Raw genomic sequence first — 21,872 nt, forward strand, 5'->3', positions numbered from 1 at the left:
TCCACGTTACTCACCCCAGGAGGAACTAAAAGAAGGTGTCTTAATGAGTTAGCCTGGCTAAATCCCCCGAATCAATGAACTACTGACATTGTTTTTGCTGCTGTTGGTTTTGGTGGAGGTGGTCACATGGGGATTTTGCTGCACGGCGTATTGCTTAAAGTAATGATCTTTGTAATCTCTCTATGGTCCGGGCGGGGGTTATAACAACACCTGAGTGCCCTGTAACAGGGCCTGACTTGCAGTGACTTGCCCTTCCCCTCGTGATCTCAGATATCCTCTTGACCCTCCAGCAGCCCCTTCCCCACCCTCGTCCTTGCCTCCAGCAGTGTTACTGTGATCATGAACCAGGGCGGTGGGCAGCAGGTGTAGCTGTCGTAGTACCACTTCCGGTCAATCTCCCGGGGCAGGGTCTCGTATGCCACGTGGCGGATCAGTCGCTGGGAGAAGTTCAGCCCCTTCTCCTCCAGCAGGGCCTTGCTGCAGAGCCTGCGGTTGCCCTGCAGGATGGCCTGGCGGAAGCTGTTGGACCGCTTGTTGCTCATCTACACAGGAAACAGGACAGGGGAGGGGGGTCAGAACCGGAGTCTCAGGGGAGCCCCATCCCGTTTTCCCAGCCAGCACATTCCTTAGACCAACCAGGCCTGATTCTGCCTTCCTCTTTCTTGTGTAATAATAGTTAACAAGAAGTTAAATGTAATAGTTAACAAGAAGCAATATTTACTGAGCTCTTATGTGTCAGGGGCTGTTCTAAGCACATCACAGCTTGGCTCATTGATGCAACTAGTCTACCTGCTAGATAAAGACCATAAATATCCCCATTCCACCAGACAGGAGACCAAAGCATAGAGAGTTTTAGGAATCCATCAAGTTCAAACCCAGTAGGGCTCCACAGCCTGTATTCATATCCACTATACCTCCCTTCCACCCACCTGTCCATCATCCATCACAATTTCCTGAGCAACTACTAAGCATCAGGTGTTGCCAGACATGGCGATACAGTGGTGCTCAAGACAGATAAGTAACCAGCAGTAAGTAACAGTTCAAAGTGAAGGCTGCTGCAGGAGCACACAGGAAAGAGTCCAACCCAGTCCCAAGGTAGTCAGGGAGGGCTTCCTGAAGGAGGTGGCATGAATGAGAACTGAAGGATAAGCAGGGGTCAGCATCCTCGGTCCCCGGAACCAGAACCCAAAGCTGTGCTTGTGGAAGGTCATCAGTCCTGAGTGCCTCCAAGGGAACTGTGATGCTCAGGGAGCCCCAGGACTGGCCCCTCCCCAGGCAGAGTCCTGGCTGCCTCACCCAGCGGTCAGCCTGACCCCCAGAGATCAGAGGCGGTCCTACTGACTTCCAGCCTCCCAAGGCCTCTGTTACCTCCCACCCACCCTCCACAACCACACTCTAGACCCTTCCTACGGGGAGATGTCCTAAAGACACAGCTCTCCCAACCCCAGCGCTCACAGTGCCACCCAGGGGCCGCTCTGTGGTTGCTGGGTGGGGATTATCAACATATTCCTGGGACTATGGGCCCAGCAGGGACATCAGGTTAAAACTGAAGGCAGGAGTTCAGACAGGGCTGGGGAGGTGAGCCAGCCCAACCAAGGCACATGGGTTTGAAGCCCTGTCAGGCGGCAGGGAGCTGGGGAGGATCTGGGTTCAGACCAGGCCAGATGGAACAAGCCTCCATCTGCAGTGCCCCGTCCCCTCTCCTGGGTTCTGCACACACCTGAAAAATCTGGCTTAAGCCTCCCCCATCCAGCAGGCCTTCCTGGATGAACGCCTTCCAGCGATGCCCTATTCCCATCCCCTCCATGCCTGCAAAGCTTGGGTCTGGTTCTTAGTGGCTTGGCGGTTCTGTAAATGTGGACGGGACTTGGGGCTCCATGATCACTACAAGCCCAAGATAAGACCATGTCATCAAATTAGTTTGTAGCCATCCTCTCCCCCAATCCCTGGGTGTGTACATGCACATGTGTGTGTACCACACATATACTCACAAACAATACATCTGCAAGACCCGTGGTGGGAAGGAGCTCAGCATAAATACAGGAGAAGCAGTGTGTACACACATACACACTCACCATTCACCTGTGCCCCGATATGCCTAGAACTGTGCCGGGCACAGCAGCAGCCATGGTCTCTGGCCTCACGGAGCATACAGGAGAGACAGACACATAAACGGCAGCAAAAGAGGATGTCATCTTCGTTATTTGGTGCGTAGTATTATCCCCACGTTATAAAGACGGGGATGAGAGCTTGGAGAGCGTAAGTAATTTTCTCAAGGACCCACAGTTAGTAAATCACAGAGTCAGGATTCAAATCCAGATTTGCCTGACTCTGGAGCCCATGCTGGCCCATGTGGAGCTTTTGTGCCCATTAGATAAGGGAGCCTCTCCTTTCAGGTGGATGCACCCATTCCAGGCCTTGCTGAACAAAGCCCAGGCCGGATTTCAGTCCCCATTCCTCTCTCTGCCCGGCATCCTTGTGCAGTCCACAACCTGCACACCCATACATGACAACCCTGGCCACTCAGCTGTAATGCAATGTGGTCTGTGCTATAAGACAGGCCTGTGCAAAGCACTGTGGGGGCTCTGGGTAAGGTTGTTTCATTCTGCCTGGGTTGGGGTGGGAAAGGGCTCATAAAGGATGCAGAGGAGTTAACCTGGTGGAAGAACATCAGAGGCAACAAAAACTTTCAAACACGTCTTCTCACTTAATCCTTGCCACAACCCTGAAGAGGGTCTCCTTTGGCTTCATTTTACAAATGGGAAAACCGAGGCTCAGTTTTGCCACTGAGTGGCAAAGGCAGAGCCTGGAGCAGGACCCAGGCCCACCTGACTCCGGCCCCTGAGCTCTCTGCCCTGCCCAGAGCTTCCCTCTCATGAACCCCTTCTTAGTCTTGGCCTCCGGGGCAGCCCTGCTCACAAGAATCCAGGCTATGGCTGGCTGCTCCAGCTCAGAATTCAAATAGAGAAATCTCGATGGTAACAAGTAATCTGCTGTTGCGAATTCACAAAGACGACTCCACGAACCCCCAGCTGGAGAGAAGCAGCTCCCTGGCCCAGCCATGCCCTCACTCTGCCCTGGGCTGACCAGGGCATGCAGCAAACACGCTGGCGCTGGGGCTGTGGACGAGCCGATGCAGGCTCAACTCCGTGGCCTGGTCTTTGCTGGCACTGCTGGGTTCCCAGTCACGGGGCTCACCTCCACGGCCCATCCCATGAATCCCAACTGTCCCCAACTCCCCTGCTTATCTGAGCTCTGCACCCCCGCCCTCTAGGAGATCTGCTCCCTGGGTCCACTCTGAACAGCAGGTTTCTTCACCCCTAAAAGCCCTACAGCTGCTCCCTGCAATCACGCTAACCTCTGGGCAAAGGCAGGTCCTTAATCAAGAGGCAATTAAAACAATGCCAAAGCCCATGCATCCACATCAGAGAGCAAACCTGGCACGATGGCAGGTCCTGGCTCCTCCATCACTGATGATTTTGAATTTCAGGAGCCTGGGGACTTCACACCAGTCATTTCATGGGTGACAAGAAGAGAGGCGACTGTTTCCATTTCACCAATAGGGAAACCAAGTGGAGCCTTCCGGCCTCGTGTTCACCCTGCTAGTTCAAGCAGCTTCTACTCATGTGCCATCCACCCCACAGAGGGATGCTTCCTGCTTAACCCCACTGAACCCCACTCCAATCCCGCCATAGTAGCCCCCAGAACAGCACAGCAGTAACTCCAGTGAGGAGGAAGTCCCGACTCCAAGACACCAGACCACCGGGCAGGATTCACGGGCCTCCCGTCTCCAGCCCCTCCGACAACCCAGGACAGCTGCCAGCAGGTCTGATGAGCTCCGGCCTTCACCCATGTTCCCCGTTGCTCCCAAAAGGTCTGCCCTCATCCTCCCAACATCCACTCCTCTCCTGCCAACGATAACCTCCCACCTCCCACTCCCAGTCTTTCGTTTCTGTGGAAATGACCCCACTCCCAGCTCCACGGGTGAGCACTGATTGGTTTGATTCAATCAGCACAACCCACTGACCCAATCTAGGCCAACTGGAGGAAGGAAATCCCAGGCCTCAGGTGGGAGCTACCATTTGAAAAGTCCCTCTCCTCCCCTGCGTGGTGAGGCCTGAGGGCATGAGGGCTGGAACAGCTGCAGCCACTTTGCTGCCACGATGGTAGGGTCTGGAATTGCCTGGGGCTTTTTTGAGTAGTGCTGACACTACAGAAAGCAGAACTGAGAGATAAAGAGAAATTGGGTCCTTGGTGATTTCCTTTCACCTGCTGAAGCCTGGCCTTTTTCAATGCTACAGACCAACAGATCCCATTAATTATCCAAAAGGATCCTCTAAGCCACACCCCCAAACAGGTCTCTCCCAGTGGCGAGGGGCCCAGAGCGCTCACCAGGTTGACAAAATCCTGGTAGCAGATCTGCCCATCGGCATGGCTGTCGGCGAGAGCCAGGAGCACCTCCCTCTTGTGCGGGTCCAGCTTGGAGCTTTGGCTCTCCAGGAGGCTCCGGAACTTACATGTGCTGATGTAGCCCGTGTTCCCAGGGTCAAACTGAGGGAGAAGCACACACAGCAGCGGGGTCAGCAGGGCCCCATCCCCCTCTCCACACTGCCCCGGGTGCCCCATCACCGTCACCACTCACGGCTCCTGTCTCCAGCCCTCTGCTGACAGAGGCCTAGGCGGCATCTGGGATGTTTCCAAGGCCCCCAGGGGAAACATCCAAATAGGGCGGACAACCACTTACAACCCTAGAAGGCCCTGGAGACCTTTGAGATCGCCCAGCGCAACCGTGTGGTGCGTGGAGAAGGGAAATGGAGGTTGAGAGAGGTTATTACTCTCTGCCCTTACTCCTGACCCTGGACAAGGGGAAAGAGGGAATGAAAAGGCGATGAGTAGAGGAAGATGAGGAAATCTGGGGCCTGGGGCAGAGGGACTGAGCGGGGAAGGCACGAGGCCCCGGGCAGCGGGGAGCACAGCCTGGACAGCACTTCCGCATCTGCCTGCCAGCCCCTCTCCCACGCGTGCACCCACATACACCCCACAACCTGCACACAGGGCTCCCCAAAGACACTGTGCTCTGTTTGGTTGTTTTTTTTTGTTTTCTTTATTTTGGGGCCATGCCACACAGTATGTGGGATCTTGGTTCCCCGACCAGGGATCGAACCCGCTCCCCCTGCATTGGAAGCGTGGAGTCTTAACCACTGGACCACCAGGGAAGTCCCTGGTTGGATTTTTGACGCTGCCCTTTTCCCTCTGCAGCTTTGCACACTTGGGCTCCTCTGCCTAAGACTCCCTGTCTCCCCTCATCTCCCTGGGAGACTCCGACTCACCCTTCCGACTGCTCAGATGTCCCGCGTCCAGGAAGCCTTCCCCCAACACGTGATCTGCTCCCCCTGCATGTCAGACAGCCCTCTGGCCTCCACCCTGCACTGGCCTCCATTTTCAACTCCTTGCAAGTTGGTGCACAACTTATCCCCGGGGCTTACAGCACAGAGCCCGGCAGAGTCGGCACTCAGTGAAGATTTGTTGGGTGAACAAGTGGATGCTTGGGTGAAAAGACAGGTACCCATTTTCCAAGGAAAGGCTCACAGGTTCAGTTAGAAAAGGGGCTTATTCATCTCCCCCGGAGAAGCACATAACCTTTCTGCCACCCTTCCATCGCCTCTCTTTCCTGGCAGAACCCCCTCAGTGCCCCCGCTCAGCACACACTAACCAGCTCCCAGTTTGCCCAGAGAAGTCCTGTTCACAAACCGCCTCCCCACATGAATTCACTGCACACGGAGGTGCTGCTGTGGGTTGCTGAGATTTTAAAAGGCAGACAGACGTTGCGGACGTCCGCGTGTGCATGACAAGGGAGCCCGGAAGACCGAACCCACCTTTCCCTCTCTTCTGGATAAGGCCAGTGAAGACTATTTTTGGAAGGCTGATGCTGTGTGCAGCCTGTCTAAGACAATCCAGGAGAAACAGCCAAGAGTCACAAGTCATGACTCCTTCAATTCCCCCCAGAACTCAACGAGAGAGGACATCTCTAATGAGGCTTATTTAAAAATCTGCCTGTGGGGGGCTTCCCTGGTGGCGCAGTGGTTGAGAATCTACCTGCCAATGCAGGGGACACAGGTTCGAGCCCTGGTCTGGGAAGATCCCACATGCCACGGAGCAACTAGGCCCGTGAGCCACAACTACTGAGCCTGCGCGTCTGGAGCCTGTGCTCCGCAACAAGAGAGGCCGCGACGGTGAGAGGCCCGCGCACCGCGATGAAGAGTGGCCCCCGCTCGCCACAACTAGAGAAAGCCCTCGCACAGAAACGAAGACCCAACACAGCCAAAAATAAATACATAAATAAATAAATAAATAAATAAAATCTGCCTGTGTACCCAATCCTCTACCCAAAATACCAGATTTCAGGGATGACACCTCTTCGGTTCCCACCATCCAGTATTTCAGGAAACTCACCTACCCTCTGTTCCAGAAAGATCTTTACGAGTAAAAACGCCTAATATTTGCTGAGTGTTTTCATTGGGCCAAACAACATACATACCAAGCACTTCATGTAAATATACGATTTCTTTGGCCTCCTACCGCGACCTTATGAGTGGGTCCTATGATTATCTCCATGTCACAGATGAGGAAGTAGAGACACGGGAAAACGAGCACAGAGAGGTTAAGTGACATGTCTGCAAGCGGCAGAGCCAGGATTCCAGACCCGGGCAGCCGGGCACTGCCTCTAACTGCTGGCTGCTGCTGACCGTCAGCCTCCAGGGCCTGCTCTGCTGCTCAGAAGCCAAATGTCAAGGGTCAAAGAGGTGAGTGCAGGCCCCGGGAGTGGAGGGGGCTCCAGCAGCCTCACGGGCCCACTCTACACAGATTTTTAAAGCGGAAAGAGCTCAAACAGCAACAGTTCTGATCTCCTTATAGCTCAGACAGGAAATGACGCCTGGAGTGGCAAAGTGGCGACGGCAGCTAGGGAGGGTCTCCTCCTCTGCCTGGGACCCCTCCCGTCCCCACAGGCTGGCACTGGCTACAGGGACTCACCAGCCTGGCCCCTGCCTGGGCCCACGTGGCCGCCGTACTGGGTGGGCTGACGTGGGGGATGAGAAGCAGCCCGGAGCCCTGGGAAGATCCATCCCCTCCCTAACCCTCCCCTGGTGAGCACGGCAGGGGGCAGGGGGCTGTGCGCATGGCAGGGAGCCTCTGCTGCCCAGCCCGGGGGAGGAAGCCAATCCCCGCCCCGGGGGCCCATCCGAGGCTGGGTGGGGGGGCAGTGGGGTGGAGGGGCTGGGATCAGGCAAGGGCCCCTCTCCCTCATTCCAGCTCCAGACAAAGAACCACCTGCTCCCCTGCTCTCCCTCCCCCTCCAGGGCTCCCTGCTGTCGTCCTAGTGACAGGGGCTGCCCTGTGGCTCCTCCCCCTGCCCCCCACCAGGGCCTGCCAGGCCTGCCCCTAGCACATTACAGGCTCCAGACCGCAGAGAAGGAGCTGGAAGCAGGCCGAGCCTCCCTTCTCTGCCAAAACTCTACCTTTCATGCCAGGGCCAGACAGCCCAGACAATGGGGGGGGGGGGTCATTGCTACCCTAATAATGAGGCCTCAGGGATGAAGGAGGGGGACTGGGGGAGGGGGTGGGAGAGGAAGGGAGGGGCCAGCTGCCTGGGCCCCACAGATGTACACGGGACACCTTCCAACCACCACCCCGAACACCTGGGAAGATGAGGGCAAGAGCCCCGGCTGACAGGGGGCATGGGGCACGGGGCGGGGCGGGGGGGTAGTGCAGAGAGAGGGAGCGAGGGGGAAACAAAAAGAAACACACAGAGAGGATTCGTGCAGAGGCGGAGAGAGGTGGGTACCACTGCCCTGACGGAGCTTCTAAAGGAGGCTGCGAGGAGCAGGGCAAAATCCCACTCTGCTCTCAGCCACTTACCAGTTCGTGTAACTTAGGGGAAACACCTCGAGCCATAACTGCCTCGGCCTCATTCATCGAGCAGGGGCGAGCGTGCCCTCGGGGTGCGGTGGGCTGAAGCAAAAACGCAGGGCTGTGCTCTCCGGGGCCCAGGGCCGCCCGCACTCAGTGTCCGGCCCCACTGGCCTCATTCGGAGCAAGGAGGGAGCAGCCCGGCCATGGAGGCTTGGCCGACCCTCCTGGACACCGTTCCCGCCTTTGGGCCTCCTCAAGGGCAGCTTTGGGGACAGGATCACACAAGCACCGTGGTTTGGAGCTTTGGGGGAAACAACTCCTACAAATGCAATTTCCTTGTCAGTAATGTACTGAAGGCCCCGAAGCTCCCCGTCCTGGGTGCTCCATAACCCGGATTCACCCACTTTGGACGGAGGGGGGGGCTCGTGGGATGAGGTCTAGACTGGGTGGGTTGGAGACAACCTGACCGGGGTTGGTCTGGGGGTGGCGGGGCAGCGGGAGGAATGGGACTGAACAGCCGCAGGCAGGCGCCCCTTGGGGATCCAGGAGCATCCTTGCAGCTGCCTCCCCAGCGCTGTGCAGGGCCGGGTGCGTGTGTGCGTGTGTGTGTGTGTGTGTGTGTGTGTGTGTGAGTGAAGGGGGAGCCACGTCCACATTCAGCCTGCGTGGAGGCTGCTGGCGCAGAAGAGGAGGAAAACACAAAGTGACGAGTGACCCTCCCACAGCTCCCGCCCACCTGCCTTGGCCTTGTAAAGAGCTTCGAGACTCCAGGGGCGCTTAATCCCACCAGCACCCAGCCCTCTGGCCCCTTAATCCTCTAGGTCGCCGGTTCTCCCCACCCCCGGCGCCCCACGCATGCTCTGCCATATATATATCCCATCTCCCACCCTGGGCCCCCTCCTGGCTCACTTATGACCTTGGATACAAAAGGACCCACCGGATTCTCTCTGTATTGTTGCCACCTAGGGCTCTTCCCCTCCTCTGGGGCAAGGAGTTGGGGGAGAGTTCTGGAAGGAACCCCGGCCCCAGCTGCCTGTGCCATCTTGGGCAGACCATTAACCACACTGCCTTACTTTCCCCATCCACCATGTGGTAGGAACTCTCCCTTCTTGGGGCGATGTAAGGTGGTCCGTCCCCAGCCCTGCATACCTAAGCATAACATACGCAAATGGGGGCTAGGGAAAGAGACATCCACAACCCACACAGCCCATGGGGGCAGCTGATCTTCAATTCTGCATCCTTGCTCGGTCAAAGGGCTGACGGGAAATTTGGAATCAGGATGAGGCAGCTCATATTGGCAGGGGGGCGGGGGGGGAGGTCTGTGCTGTAGGAAGGACCTGGTGACATTGGAAAGAAGGACAGCAGGTCAGGAAATTATAAGTCATGATCCAGGAGAGCTGGAAAGAACCTCAGTGGTTTTCAAACTGCTCTGCAGAGTTCTAGGGGCTGGGGGACTTCTGAAGCCCAGCGAGGCGGGGAGGGGGTTGCCGAGCGGCCCCATTCTGAGTTGTTTTCTGCATTGGCCTTCTGCATACCACCTGGTGGAACAGCAACAAGATAGTGGCTGTGTATGCAGAATACGCGCCAGGTATCAGGCGCTACCTCATTGAAACCTCAGGTCACCCTCCTCTGTCCTGGTTTGTCTGGGACAGTCCTGGCTTCTTACACCTATTGTCTGAGCATGACTTTTTTTTTTTTTTTTTTTTTTTGGCTGCGCCTGCGCAGCTTGAGGGATCTTAGTTCCCTGACCGGGGATCAAACCCATGCCCCCTGCAGTGGAAGCACAGAGTCCTAACCACTGGACCGCCAGGGAAGTCCCTGAGCATGATTATTAACAGTGCCCCTTTCACCCTCAAAATCGTCCCAATTTGGATAATAAATTATGTGGTCCCCCCATTTAAACCTCACAACAACCCTACGAGGTAGGTGCTATTTTACATGGGAGAAAAATGAGGCACCAAGAGCAGAGTTGCCCAAGTTTGAAGAGCTGGTAATTGATGCAGGTAGACTCACATCCAAGTGGCCGGGCCCAGAGCTTGCACTCTCCCATCATTAGGATGCTGTGGCTGAAAAGGGTTCGAGAGACCCCAGTTCAGTCCTCCCATTCGTTCATTTAACAAATACTTGCTAAGGATCGACTACGTGTCTGGCATCACACTCGCTTTATGGACGGGGAAACAGGTGCAGAGAGCAAAAGAAACTAGTTCAAGGTCACAGAGCAAGTTAGTGGTCAAGATGGAAATAGTTCAGGGTTCCTCCATAGTGGTTAGCAGGTCCAGCATTGCTCTTCCTTGTTTTTCTTTGTCCTGTTCTGTCATATGAAATATAACTGGCTCAGGGTTTCCCAGTGTGTGTTTTGTGGAACACCAGGCCCAAGACGGTGCATGAAATAAGGGTGCTGTGGTTCCAGAAGTTTGGGAAACCCTTTTGGAAGGGCGTGATGTATAAAACCATATTAAAGGTCCTTCAAGATCTTACAGTGGAGAATCCTGTCTGATTTTTTTCAGCCCAGCATTTCCCAAACTTACTGGGTCTTTGATCATAATATTTTTTCACAGTAACACTCCATGGGACACAATCTGGGGAAAATGCATGAATCATAGTAGAGTTACTTTTCCCTTTTGTGAAACCAGGCCCCTTTGTCAGTGTTTCCGAACCAGCCTTTCGCCTCCATCTCATGAGTGGCACAGGCCCTCGAGGCAGCTGACACTTTATTTGGAGTCCTCCCAGCCAAGTTAGAAGTCTGCCGGATCCAGGCCCCAGCCAGAGGGTTGAGGAGGGTGCCAGGCCCCGGGAGTGGCCGAGGAGGAAGTGACTGGCCTCATGGGCTGAGCTGAGCTTCCAGGGAACCAAGCCCGCAGGGTCTGGGATCTGCCTGCTCAGCACCCAGGACAGCAGCGCCACTTCTCCCCACCCCCCTGCCGCAGGCCCAAGAGCCCGGCCAAGGCTTCGGAATCCACCCAGCAGCAGCAAAGCAGAAGAGAAAGAAGAAAGGAACACGTCTATTTTATAGCTCTTATGTTATGTGTGATCTGCACCAACTCATTTCCAGGACAATTACATGTCTGATCCCTTCTCTCTCCCAGAGGGACCTCTCCCTCTCCTTCATCTCGAGAGGTCCACGTCCTCAGTGAGGGGTGTGGGAGCCCAAAGGTGGCACCTGAGGAGCCATCCTGGTGCAGACCTCTCACGCCTGGAACATCGGGACCTGGAGTCTAAGGAAGCCTCCCATCTCAGGCCCCACTGTCCCCTCTCTGTCCACTGAGACAGAATAAGCCCTGGGAAAGGACCACATGGTGTGCGTGCTGGGGCAGAGGAGGGTGCAGGCAACTGCCCCTCCCCACTTAGGGGGTTACCATGGCTCATCTGCTGGTCCCCGCATCATCACCCGGCTTCCGAGCACAGCAGAATTAACGAGGCTGCCCAGGGGTTTCCAGCTCAGGAGAGCTGTCCCCATCCAACAGCCGGAGCCCACCAGGGAACTCAGGCCCATTCAGGGATATTTACAGCCCCATAAATCAGGCCCAGGCCTGCAGCTGCTGAGGTCAGGAGGCGAGGTTAGGAGAGTAGCAGCTTTCTCTAGCACTTCTGCCTTGCAAATGAAGATGCTAATTCGCCCCATACAGAAAACCACCTCACACCATCCCCTGACTTTTCCCCCAGACCTGAAATACTCATTGGCACAAATATTTGATTGCTCTTATTCTCACATCAGCCCTAGAGTATAAGTGTGATTAGTCCCATTTAACAGATATGGAAACTGAGGCACACAGAGACGAACGACTTGTCCAGAGGCACTTCAGTGAGTAGAACAGGGTACCATCGGGCCTGCTTTCAGCTGAAGCCAGGAGTGGATTTATAAAGACCTCAAGCCTCCCTGGGAAGGAGAGAGACCAGTTCCTAAAAGCCAGGTTCTGACCCCTCCGGCTCTCCAGTCTCCCCACATGGAGGCACGAGGGGCTCTGGTGCTCCCCTGGGATTTGGCCAGGCATCTGACAGCTGGGGAAGCTTCACCAATTCGAGGATTCCCAGTTACATTATTTCTGTTCTTCCAGCTGCCACCCCAGGGGTCCAGGGGAGGGAGCTCATCCCTCTCAAGGGGCTTCTCCCAGAAGCTCCAAGTCAGGCTCCTGAACATCCCCCCCCATAAGTCAAAGAGCTGAACCCCAGGATCTGAGGTTGGCAGGCTGATTAGGAAGCTAGAACACCCTTCCCTCAGTAGAGAAGCGGAGGACATCCTGGCCTGAATCCAGGCTGAGCCACTGGACAATTGGCAAATTTCCAGAAAACTACCCAGCCCTCTCTCTCTCTCAACACCTGGGCCATGAGGAGAAGAAGAGCTCTCAGTCTTTCCCCGTAACACAGAAAGCTGGGGTCAAGTGGGGGCCGCCTCTTTCCTCCAGGCCCTGCCCATCTCCACCCTGAGAGAGAGCCTCCTGGAAGACCCTGTTTTTCCCCCTTCAAACCACAGAAGGCTTTGGAGGCACACAGACTCTGAGGGGGCAGCTGGGGGCTGTGACTCAGAGGCAGGCCCCTTGGGTGCCAGGAGCAGACGTAACACCTGTGCTGACTCGCCCAGGTCCAACCGTCAAGGCCACCTGGGGACTGAAGCCCAGTCAGGGCCATAAAGGCAGGAGTCCCAGGGGAGCTGCAGGCAGGGAGAGGTGGGAGCAGGTTCGAGCAGGGAGGGGTCTTAATCTGCCCCATCCCACCCCCTTCAGCCTAAACCCATTTCCTCCTGCTCCTTCTCCTGGAAGCCACCAAGGGATCCCTCTGGTTCCCCAGAAAAGAGAGATCCAGGGAGAAGGAGGGGAGTGGGACACAGACCTCTGACCAGGAGCAGGGTGGGCAGGATAAAGGGTCACCAAACTGGTTCACCTCCTGCGGCCCGCTGCCTGTTTCAGAAGCCACCTAGAAGCCTTGTGTGGAAACATACCCAGGAGCCTCGTGTACAAACACACACAAACCCCTCTGCAGAGGGTCCTTGTTTGCTTTGTGTCTTTGGGCAATCCCTGTCCCCTTGGGCCTCAGTCTCCTCCTTGTAAAGAGGAGATAGCACCACTCACTTTGCAGGGCTATTGAGAGATAAAAACAAGACAAGGACGCATGTGCACACAGCTGAAGCTCGATGTTTGCTCCCTCAGAGGAATACTTTCCGACTCAAACCTGTACCTTGCTTTAAAAAAGCTGGTGGGACGAGGCTGGCAGCTACCCCTAGTTGTCCACAACTCGAGATACACATCAGCTCACTTCCGTAACAGAGAACAGCGCCTTGGGCCCAATCTCACAGTCGACCACCAGGAATTGCCAAATCTGAACACTGGGCAGAGCAGGCCCGCCCTGGGGTCTGGCCACGTGGTGCCCGATGCCTCGTTCTCGCCCTCACCCTCTGCCATGCAGGCAGCCAGTGAGCGGAGGGAAAATGCTTGGGCGTCCACGTTCCCCCAGGCAGCCTCTATCCAAACACTTCTCTCCTTTCTTTGGAAAGTTCAGGGGGAACGTGGTTTTCCAGCTCCTGCCCTGAAGAAGTCAGCTTGATATGGTGGAAGGAACCCCAGACTGGGGATCTGGACACTTTGATTCAAGACCTAGAACTATCACGTGCCAGAGGTTATTTTGAAAACAGTGTCAATTTCTTTAAATTCCAGTAACGCGGTAACCACCACATTTACCAGGGGCTCACCACACACTGTGCCACGTGCTATTCACACACCATCTCATCAGGCCTCAGCACAGCCCTGAGGGCAGGCAGCTTACTGATGAGAAGACCAAGGCTTGGAGAGGTTACCCGGCTTGCCCCTGGTCACACAGCAAGGAGGAGAAGAACTGGGACCCGAGGCAGACTCCGTGTCCTCGCCCCGCCTGAGTTACTCAGGGTGCCAAGGAAGCAGACGGAAGCCTGCAAGGCCCGGTGGCAGGAACACCGGTCAGAGAGAGAAAGAAAGTAGAGCCGGGCTCTAGTTCCAGCTCTGACATTACTGCACCAAGTGACCTCAGAAGGTCTCGGACCTCTGTTCCCTCATCTGCAAAATGAGCAGACTGGACAAGATGCTTCCACCGACCTTCTAATAATCCACGGTCCTTGAGGTGGCGGCAGCCCCAGAAGGGCTGACACGGGCCAGGTGGCCGCACAGTCAGGGCCTGCCCCTGGAGAAGACATTAGAACCCAAGACAACGTGTGCAGGGGCGTAGCTGGACTCGTTCGCTCCGGCATGTGCGTGCCTGTTCCGTGGCAGGCAGGCAGCCAGGCAGCAAACAACCTCGGCTCCCTTGGCCCCGCTGCTCAACCGCTATCCAGTGCATTTCTGGGAGTGGTCAGGGATAAAAGGGTTAATTCAGCATGACCGCTGGGATCACTGGGGCAGGAGCAGGGTAGGGAAGCTGGCTTTGCGGTGGAGGGAAGTCCACAGACTCTAGGGGCCTGGACGCCACCTGATAAGGGGTTGGAGATGCAGAGCCTGAGTAAGGGAATCCCTCTCTGCTGGTGAATCCTGTGTCCTGGGGGCGCCGCCAATGCCCCTGACTCTGGGGCAGGTGCTTTCTTTGCGGCTCCTCACTAAACCACGCAGCAGTCTCATCTGAACCTCTTTTCAGCTCCCAGAACCCTCTTAAGCCAGCCTGCAGGGCTGTAAATGAGGCAGGCTTCAGGGTCAGGCTAAGGGAAGACCCTCAGGCTGGAGGCAAGGGGGCTGGACAGGGGAGACACTTGGGGAAAGCAAGCAGAAAAATCCTCCGGGCGCAGAAGTGGCTCTCTCTCCAGGAGCCGGGATTGGGAAGGAGCTGGTTTAGAGGCAGCGGCCTTCCCTATAGGGGCCTGGATCTCAGAAGCGGCCCTGTGCTTCTTCCAGCAAATTCTGGTTCCTGGTCAAAAGACAGCTGTTGTGTTCGTAGCACGTTTGTAATTTCGGACGGACAGTCAAGACTTGTCTGCTTCCCTTCTGGGAGATTAGCAAAGCTAGGGTCCCTTCTCGGAGTCGGGAAAATGCATGCTCCTAGTGGGAAGGGAAAAGGGGAGACAGGATCAAGTTCCTTTCAGTTCTCCCTTTTCCCTCTTGCTTGTTTGAGCTTGGAAAGCAATTGTGCTCTGTTGACTTAACAGAACTCTGCTCCAAACCCTTTTGCTCATTAAACATTTGGAGATCTTGAAGGCGTTTGTTAAGGGTGAACCTGGAAATGGTTTTCCAACCCTGGAAGCCTTTTATGGGTTAACGGGCTCCAGTCCCGTACCTGCCATGGACTTGCTATTTGACCTTGGGTCCTTGAGGGCACCTCCCTGGAGTTCAGGAAGGGACTGGGAGTGAAACTATCAGAGCATAACCTGAAAAAGAGGAGCTTGTAGGAAACCTATGGGAGCATTAACTAAAGGGTACATTACCTGGGCACAACTGTAAACATCAGGGGAGTAGATCAGAAATCAAAAATAAACCTAACCGGGCTTCCCTGGTGGCGCAGTGGTTGAGAATCTGCCTGCCAATGCAGGGGACACGGGTTCGAGCCCTGGTCTGGGAGGATCCCACATGCCGCGGAGCAACTGGGCCCGTGAGCCACAGCTACTGAGCCTGCGCGTCTGGAGCCTGTGCTCCGCAATAAGAGAGGCCGCGATAGTGAGAGGCCCGCGCACCGCGATGAAGAGTGGCCCCCGCTTGCCATAACTAGAGAAAGCCCTCGCACAGAAACAAAGACCCAACACAGCCATAAATAAATAAATTAATTTTAAAAAATAATAAATAAATAAACCTAACCACATATAAAAATTTACCAAATGATACAATTTCTCAGTATATAAAGGAAGGCTTTCTTGGGACTTCCCTGGCTGTCCAGTGGTTAAAACGCTGTTCCCTCACTGCAGGGGGCATGCGTTCAATCCCTGGTTGGGGAGCTAAGATCCTGCATGCCTCGTGGAGCAGCCAAAAAGAAAAAAAAAAAACTTAACTAAGTAAGTAAATAAATAAATGAAGCCTTTCTTAATAAGTGATGCTGGTGTAAGTGGATAGGAATAGGATCTGGATGGAATAAAGGGTTAGACAATTTTTTTTTTAAATCAGAGAAAAAACAGTAGGAACCAGAAGCACATATTTATGCAATCTGAAGAGGGAAGAAAAGTGTCTCAGCTCCAAAGCAACATAAGGAATCACGAAGGAAAGGCCCAACAGATTCAACTGTAGAAAAATAAGACATTTTTACCATGATATTACACTATAACGACGGGTTAATATTTATGGTAACTTTAAAATCTAGTATTTAGGAAAACCACCCAAGGATATGAAAAGACAATTTCCTTGAGGAGAAGTTCAAACAGGAAACAAACACCTGGAACATCTGAGGGTCAACGTGATCTTCAGGTTTCCTGTCTGTTGTAATTTCTGGGACCTGTGAGGAAACACTGGGGAGGGGGTGAGGTTGGGTGGCGTGTTACACCCCTGCTTGAGCAGACCAGACAAATGTCCAGGATGCCGGGGGTGGGCGGTGGCCAGGTAAACTTCCAAGGGACTGGGGTCACCTGTTTTCTGCACCTCCAACTCCCCAAAAGGCATTCTGGCCATTGAGTTGAGGGGTGACCACATAGGACCAAAAGGCCAAGGTCATGGCTTCGAGCCCTTGGATCCAATTAGGGTCATGTTGGGTCAAAGCTACTCTACATGCTGAAGAACCAGACGGCACAGAGGCACTGGTCTAATTCCATTCCTAACACCTGGAAAAAGGTCCCAGCTGATCCTGGTTTGAAACCAGGTGACCGCTGACATCCCCTTGACCCAGGATGGGAAGGAGGACTGACTGGGGCCAGCCTCCCAATCCAGTGACCTCGGGAAGGTGAATTCCAGGGTCACATTAGCTTACAGGGATTCTGACGGATGTCATGTGAATCCTACCCCATTCAGCAGAGTTTGACCCATCAGGGCTATTTCTGTAAGAAATTGTGGGAAGGCTGCCTGCAACCACCAGCCAAACATTCCTTCCTGAGTGCACCAAGTTCACCATCACCAAATCCTTCCTTTAAGTAGGCCCAGAGGAAGAGTCAGAAAGGATAAGACCCTTCAGCTTTCCAAATAACCCGGCATCCTTCTGAAGTTGTACATCCATTTATGAAGCTTCACACCGGCTTTGCATTCAGCCCTATCAAGGGAATGGTCCAGGGGGGCTGCACAAAGGAGGGGGAACAGACGCAGAGGGACTGGATATCTGCCAGAGGTCGGGCCCCCGCTCAGGAGCAGTTCTTCTCAAACACAAAGCACCCATAGGAAGGAAAACAACAGAAACAGGCTTCTAAAGCCGCGTGAGGGCTGGGGAGTGGACCTAAGGCAGAACTTATCATGAGAGAAAAAAACTGTCCAGAGTAAGTTTGGGGAGTTTCTTTCCGAGAGTTAATTTCGTCTGTCCAGAATGGTTTCTGGGTGGGCCTTCCCAGAAGCAGGTGGAGGCTCTTGGTGACACCCAGGATCGCCCTACAGTGGGAAAAATGGGATTTCATAGACCACGCGCTGATATTAGGTGCTGTACATTCTCTCTGCTCCCTCAAGCTCCAGATTCTTCCTCCTAAAAGTTTTCTTCCGTTCCCCCAAATAGTTCGTTTTACAATGTAAACACACACGCAGGGATTGGCAAAGGAAATTAATCAAATGAGAAAGACACAGACAGAGGGAAAAAAAGAATGATACACTTTGTTCTAGGTTTCGACTCTAAATCTGGCAGGAGGTGTGAAGGGCTGGCAGCTTGCTGGTCGTGGCATCCGTGGCAGCAGGCGGCTCCCTCCTGCCTCAGGGCGTCGGGCCAGAAGCTGCTGTACTCTTAAGAGCCGGAGGGAGAGATGGTCTATAGACCCCAGAGGGACAGGAGCGGCCGGATGCTCCCCAAGCCACAGCCAGGCCTTGTGTTAAGGTGGATGACAGCCCCCAATCCCCACCCCAGGCCCGCCATGCCTTTCAAGCTGAATTCCGTGTTGTCAGTCCCACTTGGTCATCTGCATTTAGCTGACTCCTCAAACTGAACTGGTCTGAAACCAAAGTTGTCTATTTTACAAACCCCCCTGCCCCCAGCCTGACTTTTCCTTCTCCTCCTAGGTGCAGAACCTCAAAGGTATACATGTGGTTCACCTCATCTATTCGGGTCTAATAAGATCTTCCAATTCTCCCATCACCATGCCCACTTCCTTTCCACTCCCACTGTCATCTTCCAAGTCAAGGTGCTTGTCTCCATTCATGGCAGCAGGCTCCTGGCCAGTTTCTCTCATCCCTGCAACCCATCTCACCTCTATCTCACTCTCACACAGGATCTTCCCAAACCACTGCCTGGATCTGGTAACAAACTTGTCAAAAAAGCTTTCAAAGGCTTCCCCTGCCTCCAACAGGATGAGGTCTGGTCCATGCTACTTTTTCAGCTTTATCTACCTCTCCAACCCAGCACGTTCTCTCTGGCCCAACCAGACTGGTCTCTTAAAGTCACACACACTTCATGGTATAGTCATTTTCACCCCAGGACCACAATGCTCACTATTCCCCCACACTGGGACAGCTCTTGCCTCCTCTCCTTCTGCATCGCGAAACGGGGAAGGAGAAGGAAACACATAACAACAGCACGCAACAGGAGTACCAAGCAAAGAAGAGAACCATTTCCCTGTTGAAGGTCAAATGTCCGTCTCCCGGTTCCAAAGCCAACGCGTGGCACTTCCAACTCCATCCACCATGCCTAGGCTCTAGGCATTGCGAACAATCACATACAAGTTTCCGGCTATGACTCCCCCATCCCTGCAGCAAAATTAGAGTAGAGTCAGCTTTCAGAAGTGCTCATATCGAGTCGCGCTTCAAGGATGGCAGAGATTTGACTTCAGTGGCTCTCTGATGGTGGAGGGGGAAGAGGAAAGGGGATGTTAACCTAAGCCCTTCCCCCTCCTCCCCAGCCCCAAAGGCGATCCCCTGGCATACAGAGAACGTCCCAGGCTTTCAATACATATTGTCCAGTGTCTCCCTGGTATAAAGCCGGTCCTGGTGAAGTGGCGTTGGGAGGAGGAGGGAGGGAGAGAGGGAAGGATCTCTCAGGGGAGCCCCCCCCCAGCCGCCCCCCCCCAAACCTGGAGAGCAGGACCGTTCATATACAGAGCTGCGTTAAGCCACGCCCCCACGTCACCGTCTCAGGAGTGCAGAGCTGGGGAAGCCCACGCAAGCAGGGAGACTGCGGGGAGGGCTGGAAGGAAGGGGGGGGCGGATTTAACTGCTCACATACCTGATCAAACAGGACTTTCCAGTGCTGGTAGAGAGGGAGGCCATACAGGAGAGGAGGAAGAAGAGAGAAAGAAAGAAACACACTTATCACCAAGGCCTCTGTAGCCTCCCAGCTGCTGCCCAGGCTCAGGGACCCGCATGGACAAGAGATCAGGAAAACCTGGGAGACGCCTCCCAAACGAGTCTACACATAACAAAGGTGGGAGAACTCAGGTTGGGGAGAGACAGCGTCCCTCATTCTGGGACAGGCAGGAGGAGAGATGAGCAGAACAAGGGTGATCCTCAACAATTCCTAAAATAAAGTCGTCCAATTCTGTCCGAGGGCCTCTGATAACTTCTGCTGCCTAAAGCTCATCTCCGCGGGAATGCACGCCCAGGTGCAATCCCTGCAATTCCATCAGACCTGCTGCAGCGGTCTCCACCTGCTGGGGGCCAATGACCCCTATCAGGAAAATCCGCCCCTGCCTAAGTATTAACATTTTGCCTGTAGTTTGGGAGGAGGGGGTTTCCGCCTGCACTGAAACCCACCCCCGGCCTCTTTCCAGACTGAGTCTAAGTGATGAGCACATGAGAGTCTGCCAGAGTGTTGGGGCCAGAAGCAAGTGAGGGGTTTAAGTTCAAGAGTTACAGGGGATATAACCCAATTCAGACTTTCCAGCTGAGGTCTGGTAGGTTGAGGGCCTGGCTTCACTTCCCTGTCCCCACCCTGAGAGGGAACGGGCAGGACGTGTGCCCAATTTTTCACCTCTGTTAGCAGGTTAACCTCGGGAGGGAGAAGCTTAAGAAACTCCAGTTCCCAGGACTCCCCAGTGCCGGCTCTGCCCACGGCTCCCAGGACCGGAGGGAGGGAGACACAGGCAGCAGATGGCAGGGAAGCGCTCTAGGGCAGCCCCTCCCTATCCTCGCCCAGGGGACCGTCGCTGGCACCGACGCGGTCTGGGGCTCGTAAGCCCCCCTCTGGGAGCAAAAGCGCTCCCAGCACTCCTCTCTCTCCTCCGGCCGGGCTCAGGGACAGGGGCCAGCTTGAATTTCAATCATTGTCGCGCAGGGCAGGTGCCGGGCGGGAGCTAATCCGGGAGCGGAGAAGGGGGTCGCCAGACCGGTCTGCGCCGCCGGGTTCTGGGGACTCTGCGGCGCCCACTCCTTCCCCGGACTCGGAGAGCCCGCAGGTCGCGAGTGGGAGGGGAGGGGAGCCACTGCTGTGACGCGGCCGCCTCTGCGGGAAAACGCCGTGTCCCAGGCACTGCACCAGCCGCGAGGAGGGGGCTCCGGCGGCCGACGGGTCCCCAGCACGGCGGCGGGCGCTGCGTTCCGAAGGGAAGCCCGGGGAGCCCAAGCGGGGGGTGGCGCGCGCGTTTCGGAGAGCCCGGTCCCTCCGCCCTCTCTCGCCCGTGGGGACCCGGCCAATCCGGGGCTCTCCCGCGTCACCCTGAAACCTCCCAGTGGCCCCGCGGGGGGCGAGCCGGGGGCAGCTCTCCCCCTGGAGCCCCCCAGAAAGTTTGCCCGGGCGGGGAAGAGGGCACTCACGTCCTCCGGCGCCGCCGGCGGTCGCTCCTCGACCTCGGGTTCCAGCTCCTCGATGCGCTCCGCCTCGGCGCAGGCGGCCACTGCGGGGCCCGGGCTGGGGTGCTCGCCCATGCCGAGGCCGCGTCCGGGGCCGGGCGCGGCTGCGGGGCTCGTCCCGGGGCTCCAGGCTAACTTTGCGCCGCGGCGGCCGCGCCGCTCGGAGCTCTCAGTGCGCGCCGCGCCGCCTCCGCGCCCGCCCCCATGGTCCCAGCCCCCGCGCCGCCGTCTTGCGACCCCGGGACGCCCGGCCCTCCGCCGCAAACTTCTCGGCTCCCGCGGCCCCGCCGGCCTCCGCCTCCGCCCCGGCCCCTACGCCCGGCTCCGAGGCGAGGGCGCCCTTGGGCCAGCCCCGGCCTCCCGGCTCCCCGCACTGCCTTCCCGCTCCCCGCTCCGCACCAGAGTCTCCTCCTCCCCGCGGACTCTTCGGGGGCGGCGCGCAGGCGGGGGCGGGGCTGCTCCCGGGACCGCCGCCCCCTTCCCCCCCCGCCCCCCACCGGGCGTCACCACCCGGGCCGAATCGGTCAGAGCGCCGCGGCCCAGGGAGGAGGAGGGCTGCGGCGGGCTTGGCGGGGAAGTGGCTGCACGGTCCCGGGCGGGGATGGCCCCATCCCCACCTGCCTCCACCCCGGGTTCAGGTCTGTCTCTCAGGACTGGGTCGGGGGTGGGGATGCAGCGTCTACTTGCCGAGACCCACCGGGTTAAAGATGACTTGGAGGCAGCAGACGCGTGACGGTGGCAGGGGCGAGGTTTTCACTAAGTTGGCAATGTCGGAGTTAACTGGGAGTGAACTGGGGGCCGGAGGCTGGGAAGACAGGATGCCCTGACCACCCTTCCATCTCTCTTCACTTCGGTCTCAGATCCTGGGAGGTCCAGGCAGGCTCAGTAGTTTAGGGATGGGAGAAGTCAGGGGAGTCCCGGACCCCAGACCCTAAATCCTTCCCTCCCCACACCCCAGAGCTATGTGACAGTGCCCTGGCTTCATTGGACCAGGTTGACAAAGGTAAGACCAGGGAAGTGCCCCAACTGGGAGAGGGGAGGTAAAGCAACTACAGCAAGTAGGAATCAAGTTAGAGCAGAGGAATAGGGGTTCTAAAGAAAACAACTGGTGTCGTTTCCTTGCAGGAAAGACCTCCCAGGAGAGACTGTCTCCCTTAAGCCGAGGCCGTGCCTGTAAAGGGT

General features: G+C 56.0%; 1 protein-coding gene across 2 annotated transcripts in view; it reads right to left on the reverse strand.

Annotated features, from left to right (window-relative positions):
- RHBDL3 (rhomboid like 3) overlaps positions 1 to 20,824 on the reverse strand; it is a 43,532-nt gene extending 22,708 nt beyond the window's left edge. Inside the window, exons 1-4 of one of the 2 annotated variants that reach the window (XM_059907445.1) lie at positions 20,655 to 20,824; positions 19,129 to 19,152; positions 4,393 to 4,551; positions 318 to 542 (exon numbers count right to left, since the gene is read on the reverse strand). In XM_059907445.1, coding sequence (XP_059763428.1) covers positions 318 to 542; positions 4,393 to 4,551; positions 19,129 to 19,152; positions 20,655 to 20,765 — 519 coding nt within the window. In that variant the 5' untranslated portion in view covers positions 20,766 to 20,824. The remainder of the gene's footprint in view (positions 1 to 317; positions 543 to 4,392; positions 4,552 to 19,128; positions 19,153 to 20,654) is intronic. The other variant, XM_059907446.1, reaches the window with a different exon arrangement.
- Between the last annotated feature and the right edge of the window lie 1,048 nt (positions 20,825 to 21,872).

The sequence above is a fragment of the Balaenoptera ricei genome, chromosome 20 (genome assembly GCF_028023285.1).
Source record: "Balaenoptera ricei isolate mBalRic1 chromosome 20, mBalRic1.hap2, whole genome shotgun sequence".
NCBI classification, from domain to species: domain Eukaryota; kingdom Metazoa; phylum Chordata; class Mammalia; order Artiodactyla; family Balaenopteridae; genus Balaenoptera; species Balaenoptera ricei.